The sequence below is a fragment of the Pimephales promelas genome, chromosome 7, assembly GCF_988280905.1.
Source record: "Pimephales promelas chromosome 7, fPimPro1.hap1.1, whole genome shotgun sequence".
NCBI classification, from domain to species: Eukaryota; Metazoa; Chordata; class Actinopteri; order Cypriniformes; family Leuciscidae; genus Pimephales; species Pimephales promelas.
This window is the reverse complement of record NC_142775.1, coordinates 7,806,976-7,828,923: the sequence shown is the minus strand read 5'-3', so window position 1 is coordinate 7,828,923 and position 21,948 is coordinate 7,806,976. Positions and strand designations below refer to the sequence as shown.

The following is a 21,948-nucleotide window of genomic DNA, read 5'->3' as shown; positions in this document are numbered from 1 at the left end:
GTTCTCAATGTAAAAGTGTTCAGCCAATTGCACAGTTTCGAGCACAGGATGGCTTTGCAAAATTAATTCTTAATACGATTATTTATTAACACGATTGATTAATATTTAAGTAGTAAAACTTACTATTTGGGTTTGGTGCTGTATCTGAGAGTGAATGCCGCTAAACTGACAGACTAAAGTTGACCATCCGTATCCATCCAGTGAAGCCTGCAGCCGAACCGCCGAAGACTCCGGTAAAGCCTCCGGTGAAGCCTGCAGCCGAACCTCCGAAGACTCCAGTGAAGCCTCCGGTGAAGCCTGCAGCCGAACCTCCGAAGACTCCAGTGAAGCCTCCGGTGAAGCCTGCAGTCGAACCTCCCAAGCCTGCAGTGAGGCCTTCCGACGAACTGCCCGTGCCTTCCGACGAACTGTCCGAGCCCTCCGACGAACTACCAGAGCCTTCCGACGAGCCGCCAGCAGCCGAACCCACAAAGCCTCCCGTCATGCCTGCAGTGAGGCCTTCCGACGAACTGTCCGAGCCTTCCGACGAACTGTCCGAGCCCTCTGACGAACTGCCCGAGCCGTCTGCAGCCGAACCCGCAAAGCCTCCTGCCAAACCTCCTGTGATGCCTGCAGCCGAACCCGCAAAGCCTCCTGCCAAGCCTCCTGTAAAGCCTGCAGCCGAACCCGCAAAGCCTCCTGCCAAGCCTCCTGTGAAGCCTGCAGCTGAACCCGCAAAGCCTGCAGTGAGGCCTTCTGACGAACTGTCCGAGCCTTCTGACGAACTACCGGAGCCTTCCGACGAACTGCCCGAGCCGCCTGCAGCCGAACCCGCAAAGCCTCCTGTGAAGCCTGCAGCTGAACCCGCAAAGCCTCCAGTGAAGCCTGCAGCCGAACCGCCGAAACCTGCAGTGAGGCCTTCCGACGAACTGTCCGAGCCTTCTGAAGAACTACCGGAGCCTTCAGACGAACTGCCAGAGCCGCCTGCAGCCGAACCCGCAAGGCCTCCTGTCAAGCCTGCAGCCGAACCCGCAAGGCCTCCTGTCAAGCCTGCAGCCCAACCCGCAAAGCCTCCTGTCAAGCCTCCAGTGAAGCCTGCTGGTGAATTGGCCAAGCCTCCTGTGAGTCACCCTTATGGCTAATGTCCTGGCCATAAGTAATGTGGATGTGCATGCAGTTAACTGTGCTGATTTAATCATTGGCTGTATAGTGTTTCCTGTATCACCAAATAAATCTCACTTTTATGACTATTGCCTCTTTTTTGTTCCTTTTAAGTGGGAAAACAAAGAATCTTTTTTTTTTTTTTTTTTTTTGGAATGCCAGTGCTAGTTTGGCTGTTCTCTCACATAATAGCTCATTGGAATCTATGCATAAGATCCCACCCTCCTTCAAAAAGCATAAGAGCGCGCGTAGCAGTCCTGGGAACTCTACAGAATATATGAAGAGTTCAGATGCAAAAGCCTCTAAATGCCATCTGAAATTTTCTTCTTTAATGATTTTTATCAAACTTGTATATTTAAGTTCAGTAATTTCACTTAAATAACAATTAATAGGTAATTATCATTGCCATTTAAGTGAAATTACTGAACTTAAATATACAAGTTTGATAAAAATCATCATTCTAGAAGAAAATTTCAAATGGCACTTAGAGGCTTTTGCATCTGAACTCTTCATATGTTCATGTTTTAATATTTAGAATACTTTTATTATTGATTTTTATAGGGTGTAAAGTTTCAACTAGTATTGCCAATTGACCAATAGTCTTCTGCATTCTTAATGTTCAAGGTGTTCGGACATCGGTGAAGACAATGGAGACACTATAGGAGCTGAAGAGTTATGCTTTAAATCGCTTCTGCAGAGTTCACACTGACTGTTTACATGCAGCCAATTTTTGGGTTAAGGTCACTATCTGGGTTTCTGGAACATTAGGAATAACCCGTTTACACGCGAGAGCACAGAGAGTTTCTCCTGTATACATGGAATTGCAGAATCCTGATGTAAACGGCGACGTGCGGTTAGCGCCTAGACGTACGGACAACTTTAAGACGCAATATTTTCTGATTTCCGATTCTTCTTCCTGTTTCCAAAGACAATAACAACAGCAGCCCGCGGATAATGAATAGTTCAGGGCAGAAAGCGATCGCCTTTGTTTGCGCTTTGCTGGTGATGACCTCGCTCCAAAAGTATGCTGTGCTGTGTCTCGCCATGTTTACTTCCGGTATACTGCACGCATATTTTTGTATGCACTGAGAAGTTTCTCTACTCAAAATTACCAAGATTCCTTGCAAATAAAACATGCGCAGAACACAAATCACTATGGGGATATGCCGCTACGCGTTTACATGACCAAAAATTCGGGTTAGAAAAGGGGTACCCCAGGTATAATATCCCGGTTTTTAAAATCTGGCATATGGGCATATTCGGGTTTTTGCCGGTGTTTACATGGCCGTTCTTGGCTTTTAGGACAGCATTAGGCCACTTGATGGAGTTTTTCGGTTCCTTGCCAGTGTTGCCTTTTGGCTTGCTCAGTTGGGGATATTCAAATTAATTAACCAATCAGTAATACTTCCGTTACTCTTTGCATAACAAATCGATTTGCCCCACTCAGTGAAACACCCACTCAGAAACCTCTTTATTGTGCCCTGGTAATTGGTGATTCGATCACACGGAACGTGAACATGGAGACACCAGCCACCATAGTCACATGTTTGCTGGGAGCCAGAGCGCCTGACATCACAGCAAATTTAAAAGTGCTGGCTAATGCTAATCGTAAATTCTCTAAGATCATTATTCATGTCGGCGCTAATGATGTTCGACTCCGCTAGTCGGAGATCACCAAAATTAAATTAATATTAAAGAGGTGTGTGAACTCGCAAGTACAATGTCGGGCACTGTAATTTGCTCTGGCCCCCTTCCTGCTCGCAGGAGTGATGAGATAGTCAGTAGACTGTCCTCACTTAATCGTTGGTTGTCTGAGTGGTGTCCGCAAAATAATGTGGAATTTATAGACAATTTTGAAAAGTTTTGGGGGAAAGCCTGACCTGTTTAAAAGAGATGGTATTCATCCCTCCTGGGCTGGGGCTGCTCTTCTCTCTAGTAATTTGGCTTGGACAAATTAGTCTTGGACCTAAAACATGACAAATTTGGCACCAGGTCAGGAAGCAGACAGACTGGCTAAACCGACCGTCTGCTAGTGGCCTCGCGTCACCAAGGTCAGACAAATCCCATCACATAGAGGCTCTTTCACCTAGATATATCATATAGAGACTGCGTCTGTTCCCCGAATTTGGATATCCAAAAAACATAAGATTAAAAATCTAATTGATGTTCAACAGATATAATACAGATGAGCAAATGATAAAGCTTGGGTTGCTGAATATTAGATCACTTACTTAAAAATCGCTCATAGTTAATGATATGATTTCAGATTATAATCTAGATGTGCTGTGATTGACAGAAGCCTGGCTAAAACCAAACGATAACATAACTTTGAATGAGTCCACCCCACAAGATTACAGTTATAAACATGAACCTCGTCTGAAAGGCATTGGTGCTTATTGTAATAATATATAGTGTAAATGATAAATCACGTTTGAGAATTCTGCTGGCTACTGGTCCCACGTGATCGCTGTACCTGACCACTGCAGATTCATTTGCCGTTGATAGTGTTGCCATAAAACCAATCAATCATATCCAAATTACGGTTATTATTACGACGTCCAACCCTGATCAAACACACCTGAACAAGCTAATCAAGGTCTTCAAGAATAGGCTATATTAGAAAGCTACAGACAGGTGATTTCCATTAGGGTTGGAGTTGCCCAGAACTCCAATTGGATCTTTAAAAACGCATTTTCAAAAAGTGCTTTAAACTCTTTTCATAGCATTTGTTGTGGGACTCAGGGGGTATTTTGATGCAGCAACAGGGGTTTCCTTTGTAGTTTTGTGGTCCTCGCTGTCTGCCCCTGCTGACTCACTAACTCAGTGCATCTTCCAGCAGAGTTGATTGTGAGATCGCAGGTCGAGAGGATGACAGTTCAAGTGTGCTGCTTGTTTAGTGTGGTTTTATTGGGTCTTTCTGCTTGTTTGAGCACAACACACGCTGGAGTCCTAGGTGAGAATTTCTTTTAGCTTCATCACGCAGCCCAAAGAAGTGCATTAATGAAGTACCTTAAAAAATTAGAATTTAGACGCATCTGCTTACGAAAATACAGTACAGACGTCAAGTGGAAGTTCAACTCTGTGTGTTGGTTTAGTTTTAATAGTAAGCCAAGTGTAGATATGCGAACCGTCATATGTTTATGCGTTTTTCATTGTACAACAATTTCATTGTTTAAGAGAAAATCATAAGCCTACAATATAACATGGGGAGCTGATTATAACCGATAACTCTGTGATATATATGCGCGCATCTATATTTGTTTTTTGTTCTCTTACGAAGCCTATAAAAATGCTTAAGGGAAATGAGGGTGGTCATGGGGATGGCATAATATTTGGAAGCTGTCTGCAACGTATTAACTGATGTCCATGTTTTCTATCAGCATTGCACTATTACTAACTCTACTATAGTGGGGTAGGTTGTAACCGCACTCTCAGTCTTTGAAACTGATTGATGCACTTTAGTGAAAATGGTGGATTTCTAAGCTACTTTGACTTGAAGAATATAAATGTGTGAATATTATAAAGTTTGAGACTCATTGCAAAACCCCTGTCTTGCTAATGCTGAAGCAAACTATTACAGCACTTCCTGGTCTCCCCTAATGATCCTCTTGAATCCTCTTCTGTAGTGTCCGGTCGGTGTCCGGCGATGCTGACGGTCACGCCGTCCCGTCGAGGATGCTCTTCTGATAGAGACTGCTCTGGAGGACACAAATGCTGTCGATTTCCCTGTGGGCGCTCGTGTGTGCCGCCTGTTTTCAGTGAGTTTTAATTAATGGATGCTATACGTCTTCCAAAAAAAAAAAAAAAACACTGCATTTTGTTTCTCTCAGAAATCGCTAGTATGTTTCACAAATAATTGCAAAGAAACCGCAAGCAACGCATTGAACTAAATGTGAAACTATGAAGTAGAAAGACTGAATATTCCGGAAAATCCTCCTACAGCCATCTTATGGCGGCTTTTTTTTTCATAGAGCGAATGAGACATTCAGTGTTCCGTGGCTTCAGTTGCGTTACTACCATTCAGTGGCAGTATTTAGTTATGTGGCTTCTCTGTCATGTGTCTCTTTATCAGCAAAGCCAGGAGAGTGTCCAAGCAAAAAAAATGGAGCAGAAACGTGTGACGATTTGTGTTACTATGACAGTGACTGTCCGAACAATGAGAAATGCTGCAGCAATGGATGTGGACATCAGTGTATGGCTCCATTTACAGGTATTTATGTTATTATATTAGTGTCTGGGTCAGCTTCCTCATTTCAGTTTGTCCTGGTTTATAATGAATTGTTCTCAATGTAAAAGTGTTCAGCCAATTGCACAGTTTCGAGCACAGGATGGCTTTGCAAAATTAATTCTTAATACGATTATTTATTAACACGATTGATTAATATTTAAGTAGTAAAACTTACTATTTGGGTTTGGTGCTGTATCTGAGAGTGAATGCCGCTAAACTGACAGACTAAAGTTGACCATCCGTATCCATCCAGTGAAGCCTGCAGCCGAACCGCCGAAGACTCCGGTAAAGCCTCCGGTGAAGCCTGCAGCCGAACCTCCGAAGACTCCAGTGAAGCCTCCGGTGAAGCCTGCAGCCGAACCTCCGAAGACTCCAGTGAAGCCTCCGGTGAAGCCTGCAGTCGAACCTCCCAAGCCTGCAGTGAGGCCTTCCGACGAACTGCCCGTGCCTTCCGACGAACTGTCCGAGCCCTCCGACGAACTACCAGAGCCTTCCGGCGAGCCGCCAGCAGCCGAACCCACAAAGCCTCCCGTCATGCCTGCAGTGAGGCCTTCCGACGAACTGTCCGAGCCTTCCGACGAACTGTCCGAGCCCTCTGACGAACTGCCCGAGCCGTCTGCAGCCGAACCCGCAAAGCCTCCTGCCAAACCTCCTGTGATGCCTGCAGCCGAACCCGCAAAGCCTCCTGCCAAGCCTCCTGTAAAGCCTGCAGCCGAACCCGCAAAGCCTCCTGCCAAGCCTCCTGTGAAGCCTGCAGCTGAACCCGCAAAGCCTGCACTGAGGCCTTCTGACGAACTGTCCGAGCCTTCTGACGAACTACCGGAGCCTTCCGACGAACTGCCCGAGCCGCCTGCAACCGAACCCGCAAAGCCTCCTGTGAAGCCTGCAGCTGAACCCGCAAAGCCTCCAGTGAAGCCTGCAGCCGAACCGCCGAAACCTGCAGTGAGGCCTTCCGACGAACTGTCCGAGCCTTCTGACGAACTACCGGAGCCTTCAGACGAACTGCCAGAGCCGCCTGCAGCCGAACCCGCAAGGCCTCCTGTCAAGCCTGCAGCCGAACCCGCAAGGCCTCCTGTCAAGCCTGCAGCCCAACCCGCAAGGCCTCCTGTCAAGCCTTCAGCCCAACCCGCAAAGCCTCCTGTCAAGCCTCTAGTAAAGCCTGCTGGTGAATTGGCCAAGCCTCCTGTGAGTCACCCTTATGGCTAATGTCCTGGCCATAAGTAATGTGGATGCATGCAGTTAACTGTGCTGATTTAATCATTGGCTGTATAGTGTTTCCTGTATCACCAAATAAATCTCACTTTTATGACTATTGCTTCTTTTTTGTTCCTTTTAAGTGGGAAAACAAAGATTTTTTTATTTTTTTTGGTATGCCAGTGTTAGTTTGGCTGTTCTCTCACATAATGGCTCATTGGAATCTATGCATAAGATCCCACCCTCCTGCAAAAAGCATAAGAGCGTGCGTAGCAGTCCTGGGAACTCTACAGAATATATGTTCATGTTTTAATATTTAGAATACTTTTATTATTGATTTTTATAGGGTGTAAAGTTTCAACCAGTATAATTGCCAATTGACCAATAGTCTTCTGCATTCTTAATGTTCAAGGTGTTCGGACATCAGTGAAGACAATGGAGACACTATAGGAGCTGAAGAGTTATGCTTTAAATCGCTTCTGCAGAGTTCACACTGACTATGTTTACATGCAGCCAATTTTTGGGTTAAGGTCACTATCTGGGTTTCTGGAACATTAGGAATAACCCGTTTACACGCGAGAGCACAGAGAGTTTCTCCTGTATACATGGAATTGCAGAATCCTGATGTAAACGGCGACGTGCGGTTAGCGCCTAGACGTACGGACAACTTTAAGACGCAATATTTTCTGATTTCCGATTCTTCTTCCTGTTTCCAAAGACAATAACAACAGCAGCCCGCGGATAATGAATAGTTCAGGGCAGAAAGCGATCGCCTTTGTTTGCGCTTTGCTGGTGATGACCTCGCTCCAAAAGTATGCTGTGCTGTGTCTCGCCATGTTTACTTCCGGTATACTGCACGCATATTTTTGTATGCACTGAGAAGTTTCTCTACTCAAAATTACCAAGATTCCTTGCAAATAAAACATGCGCAGAACACAAATCACTATGGGGATATGCCGCTACGCGTTTACATGACCAAAAATTCGGGTTAGAAAAGGGGTACCCCAGGTATAATATCCCGGTTTTTAAAATCTGGCATATGAGCATATTCGGGTTTTTGCCGGTGTTTACATGGCCGTTCTTGGCTTTTAGGACAGCATTAGGCCACTTGATGGAGTTTTTCAGTTCCTTGCCAGTGTTGCCTTTTGGCTTGCTCAGTTGGGGATATTCAAATTAATTAACCAATCAGTAATACTTCCGTTACTCTTCGCATAACAAATCGATTTGCCCCACTCAGTGAAACACCCACTCAGAAACCTCTTGATTGTGCCCTGGTAATTGGTGATTCGATCACACGGAACGTGAACATGGAGACACCAGCCACCATAGTCACATGTTTGCCGGGAGCCAGAGCGCCTGACATCACAGCAAATTTAAAAGTGCTGGCTAATGCTAATCGTAAATTCTCTAAGATCATTATTCATGTCAGCGCTAATGATGTTCGACTCCGCTAGTCGGAGATCACCAAAATTAAATTAATATTAAAGAGGTGTGTGAACTCGCAAGTACAATGTCGGGCACTGTAATTTGCTCTGGCCCCCTTCCTGCTCGCAGGAGTGATGAGATAGTCAGTAGACTGTCCTCACTTAATCGTTGGTTGTCTGAGTGGTGTCCGCAAAATAATGTGGAATTTATAGACAATTTTGAAAAGTTTTGGGGGCAAGCCTGACCTGTTTAAAAGAGATGGTATTCATCCCTCCTGGGCTGGGGCTGCTCTTCTCTCTAGTAATTTGGCTCATAGTCTTGGACCTATAACATGACAAATTTGGCACCAGGTCAGGAAGCAGACAGACTGGCTAAACCGACCGTCTGCTAGTGGCCTCGCGTCACCAAGGTCAGACAAATCCCATCACATAGAGGCTCTTTCACCTAGATATATCATATAGAGACTGCGTCTGTTCCCCGAATTGGGATATCCAAAAAACATAAGATTAAAAATCTAATTGATGTTCAACAGATATAATACAGATGAGCAAATGATAAAGCTTGGGTTGCTGAATATTAGATCACTTACTTAAAAATCGCTCATAGTTAATGATATGATTTCAGATTATAATCTAGATGTGCTGTGATTGGCAGAAGCCTGGCTAAAACCAAACGATAACATAACTTTGAATGAGTCCACCCCACAAGATTACAGTTATAAACATGAACCTCGTCTGAAAGGCATTGGTGCGTATTGTAATAATATATAGTGTAAATGATAAATCACGTTTGAGAATTCTGCTGGCTACTGGTCCCACGTGATCGCTGTACCACCTGACCACTGCAGATTCATTTGCCGTTGATAGTGTTGCCATAAAACCAATCAATCATATCCAAATTACGGTTATTATTACGACGTCCAACCCTGATCAAACACACCTGAACAAGCTAATCAAGGTCTTCAAGAATAGGCTATATTAGAAAGCTACAGACAGGTGATTTCCATTAGGGTTTGAGTTGCCCAGAACTCCAATTGGATCTTTAAAAACGCATTTTCAAAAAGTGCTTTAAACTCTTTTCATAGCATTTGTTGTGGGCCTCAGGGGGTATTTTGATGCAGCAACAGGGTTTTCCTTTGTAGTTTTGTGGTCCTCGCTGTCTGCCCCTGCTGACTCACTAACTCAATGCATCTTCCAGCAGAGTTGATTGTGAGATCGCAGGTCGAGAGGATGACAGTTCAAGTGTGCTGCTTGTTTAGTGTGGTTTTATTGGGTCTGTCTGCTTGTTTGAGCACAACACACGCTGGAGTCCTAGGTGAGAATTTCTTTTAGCTTCATTACGCAGCCCAAAGAAGTGCATAAATGAAGTGCCTTACAAAATTAGAATTTAGACGCATCTGCTTACGAAAATACAGTACAGACGTCAAGTGGAAGTTCAACTCTGTATGTTGGTTTAGTTTTAATAGTAAGCCAAGTGTAGATATGCGAACCGTCATATGTTTATGCGTTTTTCATTGTACAACAATTTCATTGTTTAAGAGAAATTCCTAAGCCTACAATATAACATGGGGAGCTGATTATAACCGATAACTCTGTGATGTATATGTATATGTGCGATTTTGTTTTTTGTTCTCTTACGAAGCCTATAAAAATGCTTAAGGGAAGTGAGGGTGGTCATGGGGTGGCATAATATTTGGAAGCTGTCTGCAACGCATTAACTGATGTCCATGTTTTCTATCAGCATTGCACTATTACTAACTCTACTATAGTGGGGTAGGTTGTAACCGCACTCTCAGTCTTTGAAACTGATTGATGCACTTTAGTGTAAATGGTGGATTTCTAAGCTACTTTGACTTGAAGCATATAAATGTGTGAATATTATAAAGTTTGAGACTCATTGCAAAACCCGACTTGCTAATGCTGAAGCAAACTATTACAGCACTTCCTGGTCTCCCCTAATGATCCTCTTGAATCCTCTTCTGTAGTGTCCGGTCGGTGTCCGGCGATGCTGACGGTCACGCCGTCCCGTCGAGGATGCTCTTCTGATAGAGACTGCTCTAGAGGACACAAATGCTGTCAATATCCCTGTGGGCGCTTGTGTGTGCCGCCTGTTTTCAGTGAGTTTTAATTAATGGATGCTATACGTCTTCCAAAAAAAAAAAAAAAAAAAAAAAAAACACTGCATTTTGTTTCTCTCAGAAATCGCTAGTATGTTTCACAAAAAATTGCAAAGAAACCGCAAGCAACTCATTGAACTAAATGTGAAACTATGAAATAGAAAGACTGAATATTCCGGAAAATCCTTCTATAGCTATGGCGACTTTTTTTTTTCATTCAGTGAATGAGACCTTCAGTATTCAGTGGCTTCAGTTATGTTACTACCATTCAGTGGCAGTATTCTGTTACGTGGCTTCTCTGTCATGTGTCTCTTTATCAGCAAAGCCAGGAGAGTGTCCAAGCAAAAAAATTGAAGCAGAAACGTGTGACGATTTGTGTGAACAATGAGAAATGCTGCAGCAATGGATGTGGACATCAGTGTATGTGTTACCGGTCTCAGACCTAGGGGAAATCTGGGCTGGCAGTAAGGGTACACAGGCAGTGAAACACTGTGCACCTGTGAACTGTGAAATAGTAAAGAGACAGACAGGATTAGCGTCTTTCCCTTGGCGCGTCAGCTTTACTTCTGAGATTGCACAATAGTAACAACTGTAAACATTTCTTGAATTACATTCAGAAAAATAACTTTATCTACACATAGCTGATATGTAATATGACTCATAGATACTCTCAGTACCTGAATACGCTCCTGTGATCCATAACCACAAAGCAATATATTTTTATATCTTACATACTATATGCATAGAAGAACAAATACAAAAATGAAACATGAAAAATTCACATAAATCTCACTTTTACACATAAGCCAAATATTCTCACACCCCAATGTGTAAAGCTTAAGTGTACACAGTATGAAAAATACATAAATCAATAATACCTCTGAAACTCGAATGCCATGTTCTATACTCCATTTCACTCTCATTACCTCGTGTCACACATTTACATGACACGTGTACTCGTAAAGCACTCAAAATGGCGTTTAAATTATAACTGCGTCACATATATTCAACTCAATCATTTTAAACACAAATATAACAAATACCCTTGCATTACAAATGCAATTAAACATTACAACAATGTCATGTCGTGAAACACTTTTAAATGTATTTACTAACTGATTAATCTGTTTATATCTATAAACGTTGCGTTAATCAAATCTATATAAACACATTAAAACACGAAAAAGTGACTTCAAACGCTTCACAGTTACTTCCTTAAACCTTCTCGTTATCTCATGAACAGTTAGAACAACGTCTAAAGTGTATTTTATTTACCTGTGAAATAGTAAAGAGACAGACAGGATTAGCGTCTTTCCCTTGGCGCGTCAGCTTTACTTCTGAGATTGCACCCGGGACAAATCTAGTCTCAATAGTCTACTTCACAGGAGCGCTCAAGCTGGTGTGGCGGCGAACTGATTCTTAATTGTTAGTGTTCTTATTCAAAAAATGAATGGGGGGGGGGGGGGGGTGGCATTTTCCATTAATTATCTGGTAACATCTTTTATTACATCCGTTACATATGGCTCCATTTGCAGGTACCCAGCTAGAATTTTTTTGTTCTAAAAATTTTTGTTTCCATGCAGTGTTCTAATAATGTTTTCAGCGGGTAGTTTTCTTTTTGTTCCTAAAATGTTCTCTCAAAAGTTCTAATAACATTCTTTAAAAACATTCTAAATATTTTTTGTGCCAACATTGTTAGAACATTATTCCCTAACGTTCTTACAAAATTTTCAGCGGGTAGTTTTCTATTTGTTCCCAGAATGTTCTCTTAAAAGTTCTAATAACATTCTCTAAAAACATTTTAAATATGTTTATTGTTGGAACATTATTCCCTAATGTTCTTATAACATTTTCAGCAGGTAGTTTTCTTTTTGTTCCCAGAATGTTCTCTTAAAAGTTCTAATAACATTCTCTATAAACATTCTAAATATGTTTAATGCTAACATTGTTAGAACATTATTCCCTGACGTTCTTATAACATTTTCAGCGGGTAGTTTTCTTTTTGTTCCCAGAATTTTCTCTTAAAAGATGGCATAACATTCTCTAAGAACACTCTGAAAATGTTTTGTGATGACCTTCTAGAAATGTTTAATCATAACATTTTTAAAACATTATCCCCTAACTTTCTTATAAAGTTTTTTAGCAGAAGTTTATTTTTGTTCCCAAAATGTTCTCTTAAAACCCCCCAAAAATGCTTAGCTATAACATTGTTAAAGCATAAAATTTTATTAATCTCAAAACTAAAACATCAAAATCTAACAGGTTTATAAATGGCATCCACATAAATTATTAGAAGTTCTGCATACAGTAAATGCCCAACATTACATGAAGAACTCAGTAAAGTCACTCATGCGTCTTGACTCCGGTGTTCCGGTGCACTCATCATCAGTCTTTGTCTTGGTTCTTGCAGAAAAATAATCCAGGAATCTGTATTATTAATAGTGTTCTACTGTTCTCTCTTCTAGTTGTCCAGCTGCTCCCCCAGTTAGCAGCATTGAGCTCTGTTCTCTGTGTGCATGGTACAGTTTTTCCTCATAACCTAAAAAAAAAGATCATGCAAAAGCATACTTAATCCATATATCCAATATCTTAATCCAATAAAGTTTTAAAAATGGATATTTTTCTTACACAAATGCTTCGCTTCAAAAGGCCTTTATAACCCCGCTAGAGTCATGTGGTGGATTACTTTGTATCATGGATGGATGCGCCTTGATAGACGGCCATTCGCTGCCATTCTAAAAGTCAGAAGAGCCAGGACATTTTTTAAATATAACTCCGATTGTATTCATCTGAAAGAAGAATGTCATATACACCTAGGAAGCCTTGAGACTAAACGCTCTTTCCAATTCATTAACGTTAACCTCTATGAATTACTGAAATATTATTAACTTTTACTTTCAAAAGACATTAAGATCACTTTTAAGTAAAAATACAGTATTCGTATGCATAGAACACAATACCGGTAGTAGGTCACCTTGTAAATGGAGACTTTATTGTGTCATCGGTAATTTAATCATCTTGAAACAGGCCGTTTGGAGTCTGCATTAAAACAAATAGCTGTTATTCAAAAGTAGCATACACTCAGATTTATTGCGACTGTCATACAATTCTAAGAAAGTAGAAAGTTAGGTCTAATACTGAAAGACATCAAGGATAAGAGAAAGCTATGTAAACTGAAAAAATACACACAAAAACTTACAGTTGTGAAAGAGTTCCGTTGACCAGGAGTTCTGTTGTTTTGGGCCAATGTGTCGCCAATTTAGACAACGGACATTTTGCGCCGATTTCTTCAACCGAAACGTTGCTTTATTTGCGCTGTTTGTCGATTTCAAATGTTATACGTCATGGGAACATCGCGCTGTGATTGGTGGTTTTAAACGTCGATCTACAGCGGCCTCCAATCAGCTTCTCATCTCTTGTAAACGCATTTGTCGCAACAGTTCAGTTCAGAGTAATATATCCTCAAAACACTTCACATATGCTGTTTTGACAATGTTCCTCTTTTATTATGGAAAATTATGCCAATATTCTATAGGTTAAAATAATTTTACAATCTGTTACCTAAACAGCTTCCTTAAAATATCCTTACAATTTTATGAGCTTTTGTTAACACATACATCATATCATTTTGTCATCTCAGGTCAATAATGTCCACAAAACATTTGATGAATGTTGCTTTGATAATGTTCCTCCTTTGTTATTGTGCCAATGATTTATAAAAGATAACTACAAAAAATCCTCAAAATGTACCATGCAAAATGTTTGTTAAAGTCAATTTAAAGGATTGTTTTATTAAAAACATTTTATTATCTCAGGACTAAATAATATCCTCAAAACATTTTGCGAACGTTAATTTGATTGTTCTTCCTCTGTTATTATGGTAGGCCTCCCAGATAGCAAGCACAGTTGGGCCGATTCCGGCTGAAATGCGTCAGTGTCGGCTCACTGTCGGCATCGGTGAACAGGTACTGGGCCAGATCCTTGCCGACTGTGCATAACACATCTGGCTGACTGACGGCGTTTTCTGTATGGGCCAGTATCGGCTGAAAGCAGTTGCACAGGTGTCAGATCCATGCTCGGTGTAGCTGTGTGTATTTACCATCGGCCCGATTTAGTTTAGTCACAAGCGGGCCACTACTAGAATTAAGGAACTCAGCCGCCTGATAAAAGGTTTTGGCGGTTAATTTAAATCCTGAGGAAGATCCTGCAGTGCAGACGCAGACCAACGTTTTAAGGAGCGAGAGGAATCATTCAGCTGCAAACACGAGTAAGTAATATAATTCATTTATTGTTCTAGAGTTGTTTGATGTGTAAATTGTCAATATGAAAATTGCGTTTATACATATATGTTTGCGCTGATAATTAAGTAGCTTCAGAATCCCCATTCAGTCCCTGAGGGAGTGTTGATGAGAAGGCCTAACGATCCCTTTTATAGGATGATTGTGTACTTTTTTATTAGAAAAACTGCTGTGCTGTATCCAGTGCACTGTAATGTTGGCTAATGAAATGATATCGAGTTATATTTCATTTTGTTTGCAAAAATGAATCAGTGAATTCGTCTTTTTCAACGAGTGATTAGTTATCGAATCATAGGAGTCGGACTACGCTTTCGGCGCCATAGGTCTCTATACAGGCGACTCTTTCTGATTTGATTCACTAACATTTCAAAAGAGTCATTTATTTGTGAATCGAATCGAACTACACTGACCGTAGTACACTCGCGGAGACGTGTTCAATCTGAAATTAAAAATATGATTTATTTGGTTTTAACACTCCTGTGGGGAACTCTGAAACAAAGCGTTATAGATACACAAGAGAATCTGGAAAATAAGTGCAGCTTTTTAATTCATTGATTGGCACGTCTTGTGTTTTTGAATGTAACGTAATCTGCTTTTAGAGCAGCACTTAGTCTTAAGGCCATTGCACACCGAGCACGAAATATTCGTATGCGTATTTTCGTGTTCGTCAGCTTAAAAATTCGTCACGCATAGAAACCTTGCACACCGAGTCCGTTGCGTATTTCTTAAACCTTTGCGGGAAAAAACGCAAAAATACCAAATGGATTCGTCAAGCAGTGAGGATGATTTTTGCCCTCTCTCTTATTGAAAAGGGAAGAAAGAGAAAATATTGCGTCCATCCAATCCTGAAATTGCGCCGAGAGGAAGGAGAGTTCCTTATCAAGGAGTTGCGAATTTATCCTGAGCGATTCAAAATTATTACCTCAGAATGTCAGTGGGACAGTTCGATGCTTTGCTAGCGATTCTGGAGCCACATATTATAAACAAGACCACCAATTTCCGTGAACCAATCGATTATGAACGGAGACTGGCAGTGTGTCTGAAATGGACCAGGTATGGACACACACACGGACAAACACACACCCGCGCGCGGCCCGGTGGAAGCGCTGGGCAGACAGAACAGCTAGGCTGTTATTGTGTATATTGTGCCCAAATAATAGTTATCGAATAGGCTGCTCAATCACACCTTATTCCATCCTAAATTTCAATCTGATTGAAAGGGGAGGTTTATTAATTTCATAATCCAATATAGAGAAGAGAATATAAACACTTGATCGAATTGAAAACCGAAACTGAAAGCACGGCGCATATGTGCAATGATTTGAGGACGAGCTCCCCCTGGCCCTGAATTGTCAAAAGACCTCTCAAAATGCTGGCTCTGGATGCGAAAAACGCAGAAAATCGAACCCGATCCGATTAATTTTATGACGGACGAAAGTTTCGGAGGCGGTGTGCAAGCGTGACTGACATAACGTGAGGTCGAATTCTTTTTTTAACGTGCGAAAATTTCGGATGCGAATTTCGGACTCTGTGTGCAATGGCCTTTAAGGCCATTGCACACCGAGTACGAAATATTCGTATGCGTATTTTCGTGTTCGTCAGCCTAAAAATTCGTCACGCATAGAAACCTTGCACACCGAGTCCGTTGCGTATTTCTTAAACCTTTGCGGGAAAAAACGCAAAAATACCAAATGGATTCGTCAAGCAGTGAGGATGATTTTTGCCCTCTCTCTTATTGAAAAGAGAAGAAAGAGAAAATATTACGTCCATCCAATCCTGAAATTGTGCCGAGAGGAAGGAGTTCCACCTTATCAAGGAGTTGCGAATTTATCCTGAGCGATTCAAAATTTACCTCAGAATGTCAGTGGGACAGTTTGATGCTTTGCTAGCGATCCTGGAGCCACATATTAAAAACAAGACCACCAATTTCCGTGAACCAATCGATTCTGAACGGAGACTGGCAGTGTGTCTGGTATGGACCAGGTATGGACACACACACGGACAAACACACACCCGCGCGCGGCCCGTTGGAAGCGCTGGGCAGACAGAACAGCTAGGCTGTTATTGTGTATATTGTGCCCAAATAATACATTAGTTATCGAATAGGCTGCTCGATCACACCTTATTCGATCCTAAATTTCAATCTGATTGAAAGGGGAGGTTTATTAATTTCATAATCCAATATAGAGAAGAGAACATAAACACTTGATCGAATTGAAAACCGAAACTGAAAGCACAACGCATATGTGCAATGATTTGAGGACGAGCTCCCCCCGGCCCTGAATTGTCAAAAGACCTCTCAAAATGCTGGCTCTGGATGCGAAAAACGCAGAAAATCGAACCCGATCCGATTAATTTTATGACGGACGAAAGTTTCGGAGGCGGTGTGCAAGCGTGACTGACATAACGTGAGGTCGAATTTTTTTTTTAACGTGCGAAAATTCCGCATGCGAATTTCGGACTCGGTGTGCAATGGCCTTTAGGGTGAAAGAAAAATATTAATGCGTATCTCTGTATAATATTATTAAATTGGTAGTTCTCTTAACAGTTTTACTGCAGTGGGGATGATGACGTTTCAAGCGAACATAAACTGAAGTTTCACCTGAAACTACTTGGAATCTGACACCAACACTTTTTACAGATATTTTGGTAACACAATAAGGTTTCATTCGTTAATATTAGTTAACTACATTAGTTAACATGGATTAAGAATGCACAATACTTAAGCATTTATTAATCTTCATTTTAATTTAGACGTTACTAATACATTATTAAATCAAAAGTGAGCAGTTGTATTTTTATTAACTAATGTTAACAAAGATGAATAAAGGAAGAGTTCAGATTCAAAAGCCTCAGTGCCATTTGAAATTTTCTTCTAGAATGATTCTTTTTTTTTGCTTGTATATTTAAGTTCAGTAATTTCACTTAAATGACAATTAATAGGTAATCTTCATTGCCATTTAAGTGAATTTACTGAACTTAAATATACAAGCTTGATAAAAATGATCTTTCTAGAAGAAAATTTCAAATAGCACTTAAGGCTTTTGCATCTGAACTCTTCAAATACTGTAACAAATGTATTGGTCAATGTTAATGTTACTGTAGTTACATTAACTAGCCTAATTTTAACAAATGAGACCTTATTATAATGTGTTACCAATATTTTAAATTGCTGCGTGAACTCTGGCAACAACATTTGTCAAACATATGTGCTTAAACTAATGCTTAAGATTTAATATTGACCTCACAATATGTATTCCTTTATTTAAAAGATGCAGTTCAGAGAAACCCTCGTGGCTAATGTTGCTGAAATGGAGATTGATCCATGAACTGGTAGCAGATCGAGGGGCAGACACAAGATAAGTTTAAATCTAGATTAAAAACACAACTCTTTAACCTAGCATAAACATAACACACTCCCACATTTCTTTAATTCACATCCGTTAAAGGTAGCTTGCATCAAATGTACTTGTTACATCGAAAGAAGTAAGGCATCTACATTCTTGAATGCATGTGGATGATCACAAAATTCAAGATATGGAGGTTAGAAAATGATTATATATATATATATATATATATATATATATATATATATTATGTAGTTAATCATCACACGAAGAGTCAGTGCCATTTCAGTTTTTCTCCTCCAAAAATCAGCATGATTAAAATGTGATATTAACTTACTACAACAGTTTAATGAACAATACTTTAATTACAACTACAAAATGTTGCAGAATAATGTCATATTTGAATAAATAATAGCCTATAAAGAACCTTTGTGCCAAAAGGGTTCTTTCTTGTCATTATAGAACCTTTTTTAGCATAAAAGGTTCTTTGGAGTTGAGTAAAGAACCCTATGCTTCATATATAGAACCCCAATGAACCCTTTTTCTAAGAGTGTACGTTAATGTTCTCTCTGTCTCATTCTGATCCCAAGATTAGGCTACTGTAGACATCTGGATCTATTCTGCATCCAGACCAGATGGACCTGCCCCCTAAGATGACCACAGCAGCCTGAATGCCAGGCGAGGATATCAAAACTAGACAAGACCTACTAGAAACAAAAGCCTGTGAAGACCTCGTTGACACAACAGTCCTCGGCACAGTTATCGGATCAGATCCACAAGAAACAGTCCAGTCCACCACACAGACCCAGCAGCCAGCTTCAACCCCCCTCTCACCGACGCCGGCGTGATCTTATGAAGGTAAAGGAGGAGCAAAACTGGAGATCATAGATGTGAATTTAAGAAGTTGTACAACAAATATTTGTACTTGAAAACCTGTTGAATGTTGAGATTTTCACTCACCGACAATAGTCACAAACCTGTATTCTGAATTTGAAGCTGCAGTCAAGTAGTCACAAATGTGTAAAATGCCTTTCAAAGAAATACAACGACAGACACAAAGTTGTATTCGTTCATTCACATTTGCAATACGCATTTGCAACTTTTCAAACCTGCCATTGCTATTTCAAATCTTCACGCATTGACTTTGCAACTATTTTTGCAATATATTAAAGGGTTAGTTCACCCAAAAATTAAAATTCTATCAGTATTTACCAACGCAATCTCATCCTTTAACGTCATATAGAACGCTATATGCAAAAACGGCGCTATACAACGCACATGGCACCCGTTATCGTTAATATAACACGTGCTGTGAGGGCTAAGTTTAGGTGTGGGGTAGGGTGTGCGTGTCATATTCACGCTAAAGGATTTATAACATCTTGGGTTCGCGTGTTATATTAACGATAAAGAATGCCATGTGCGTAGTATAGCGCCGTTTTTGCACATAGCGTTCTATATGACGTTAAGGGATGAGAACGGGCTTTATTTACTCACCCTCATGTTGTTCCAAACCTCTATGTGTTTATTTGTTCTGCTGACACAAAGGAAGATATTTGGAAGGATGTTCTAATCAAACAGATCTTATTCCCCATTGACTACCATAGTATGTATTTTTTCCTATATGGTAGTCAATGGGGAATGAGATCTGTTTGATTAAAACATTCTTCCAAATATCTTCCTTTGTGTTCAGCAGAACAAACACATAGAGGTTTGGAACAACATGAGGGTGAGTAAATACTGACAGAATTTTCATTTTTGGGTGAACTAACCCTTTAACCAACTTGTGCATTTGCAAACAGTGGCGGTGAGAGAAAGGCAGGGCAATTAAAAAAATTGCAATGGCAGATTTGAAAAGTTGCGAATGCCTAATACAGGGTTTTCACATTGGAGGTTTTCAAGTTGGAGCTGTGAGTGTAAATTTTATTGTACAAGTACAAAAATTTATTGTACAAGTTCTCAAATTCACATCTACATGCTCTCGAGTTTTACTCTTTTACCTTGGTGTAATCTTTTCCAATCTTCAAACAAAAGGAGCTGAATAAAATACTCTAAATTATATCAATCCACAATCTGACTTGTGAAGCAGCCTGGAATCCTAACACACACCAGGTTCGTTGTTTGACCAGAGGAGAACTGGCCCCCGACTGAGCTTGGTTTTTCTTTTTTCGTTTTGTCACTGATGGAGTTTGGGTTTTTGCCACTGTCGCCTCTGGCTTGCTTAGTTGGGGACACCAACCCTATCGGGACACTTATTCTTAATACTGATCGGCCTGCATTGACACCATTATATGAGAACTGAACTGAGCTGGGATGACATCACTGTTTTCTGCAGAGCTGCTTAATAATGAAAATGGACTCTTTTTATATTTGATATACTTTATACAGTTATTGAACAGAATTGAATCAACACAGCTAAATTCAGTTGAACAATGACACTATTTTCTTTTTGGAGCAGCTTTACAGCCAAATTTAACTCTTTTTTTGCATCATTGATCATTTTCCTGTTTAACCCTGTAAAGCTGCTTTGAAACAGTCATTACTGTATAGTGCTATACATTTAATGGTGACGTGACATTTGCGAAATGAATTTGTAAACTGTTAAAGAATAAGTTTGTTTGTGAAAGAGAAAGATGTTTTTCTTTTAAACATATATAATAAATATAATTTACTAATTATTTTGTTTAAAAATTGTGCTGTTGTTAAATGTTAATGAAGTGTATTTTGTTCATTGTTAATACATGTTTATATTAAAGTGTATTTGTTAATTTTATAATAAAAACCCTTTTTTAAATGGTTGAATTTGTGTTTCACTGTCTGCCAGTTTGTGGGCCACATCTGGGCCGGGGACCCAGCCGACTCTCAGCCAGATCCGTCTTACAGTGCCTGGGCCAGAACTGAGCCATTTAAATAAATAAGAGTCATTTTACAGTGCCTGGGCCAGACCTGGGCCATGTCAATAAATAAGAGTCATTTTACAGGGCGTGGGCCACATCTGGGCCAGAGGAAGTGGTTTGAGTCCGTTGTCAGTGTGCTGGGCCTGTTTTGGGCTGGGGACCCAGCCAGAACTGGGCCAGAATTGAAGCAAGGATGAGGCCCAGAGGTGGGCCAGACAAATTTTGCTATCTGGGCTACATTCAATATTTTATAAAAGATCATTCTATAAACTTTTACCTCATCAACATCCTCAAAATGTTACATTTAAAACGTTTTAGTTTCGTTAACACGTCACATTACAAGAATGTTTTTTAAAAACATTCCATCATCTCAGGCCTCATTGATATCCTCAAAACATTTTTCGAACGTTGATTTGATAATGTTCCTCCTCTGTTATGGAACATTGTTTCAGTGTTTTATTTAGAACATTGTAATATCTGTTCTCTCAACAACATTCCCCAAAAATCATTAACATGTTACAGTGTTAATGTTCTAGTTTTGTTAAACACGTCACATTACAAGAACATTTTATAAAAAACATTCCATCATCTCAGGCCTCAATGATATCCTCACATTTTGCGAACGTTGATTTGATAATGTTCCTCCTTTGTTTTTATGGGACATTGTACCAATGTTTTATTGAGAACATTGTAATATCTGTTATCTCAACAACATTCCCAAAACATCCTCAACATGTTACAGTGACAATGTTCTAGTTTTGTTAACACGTCACATTACAAGAACGTTTTATAAAAACATTCCATCATCTCAGGCCTCAATGATATCCTCAAAACATTTTGCGGATGTTGATTTGATGATGTTCCTCCTCTGTTATTATGAGACATTGTGTTAATGTTTGATTGAGAACATTGTATAATCTGTTTAGTGTTATGGTAAACTCTGGGAATCACCCCTTTAAAAATAATGCAGAGGAGTGTCTGCTGTCAAAAAGAGAATGTGACAGAGATTGTAATAAAACATGAATCAACATTGACCTGGCTTTTCAGAGATGGTGAGAACTGACGGATTTGACATGTGATTAAGGTATTTTATTAAAAATATAAATTGCCATATGTAGCTCTCTAACAGAGTTCAATAAAGCATTATCTATTGTGAAGGGTCATTTCATTATGGTTGCTGTAGCGCTGTGTGTTGTTTGTGTGTTGGAATTTATTTTCAAGAAAGTACCATGTCTATGGGTAAAGCTACAGCAATGTCTTCAGCTAGTCAGCATAAAAATATATTCCTTATAAACTAGTTATCTAG

General features: G+C 40.3%; 1 protein-coding gene across 1 annotated transcript in view; it reads left to right on the top strand.

The window, feature by feature from the left end:
- Window positions 1–20,646, top strand: part of LOC120459772 (uncharacterized) — a 38,187-nt gene extending 17,541 nt beyond the window's left edge. The window contains exons 18-20 of the mRNA XM_089133553.1: window positions 4,767–4,898; window positions 5,213–5,350; window positions 20,570–20,646. Of these exons, the coding sequence (XP_088989679.1) occupies window positions 4,767–4,898; window positions 5,213–5,350; window positions 20,570–20,646 (347 nt within the window). The remainder of the gene's footprint in view (window positions 1–4,766; window positions 4,899–5,212; window positions 5,351–20,569) is intronic.
- The last annotated feature ends 1,302 nt before the right edge of the window (window positions 20,647–21,948 follow it).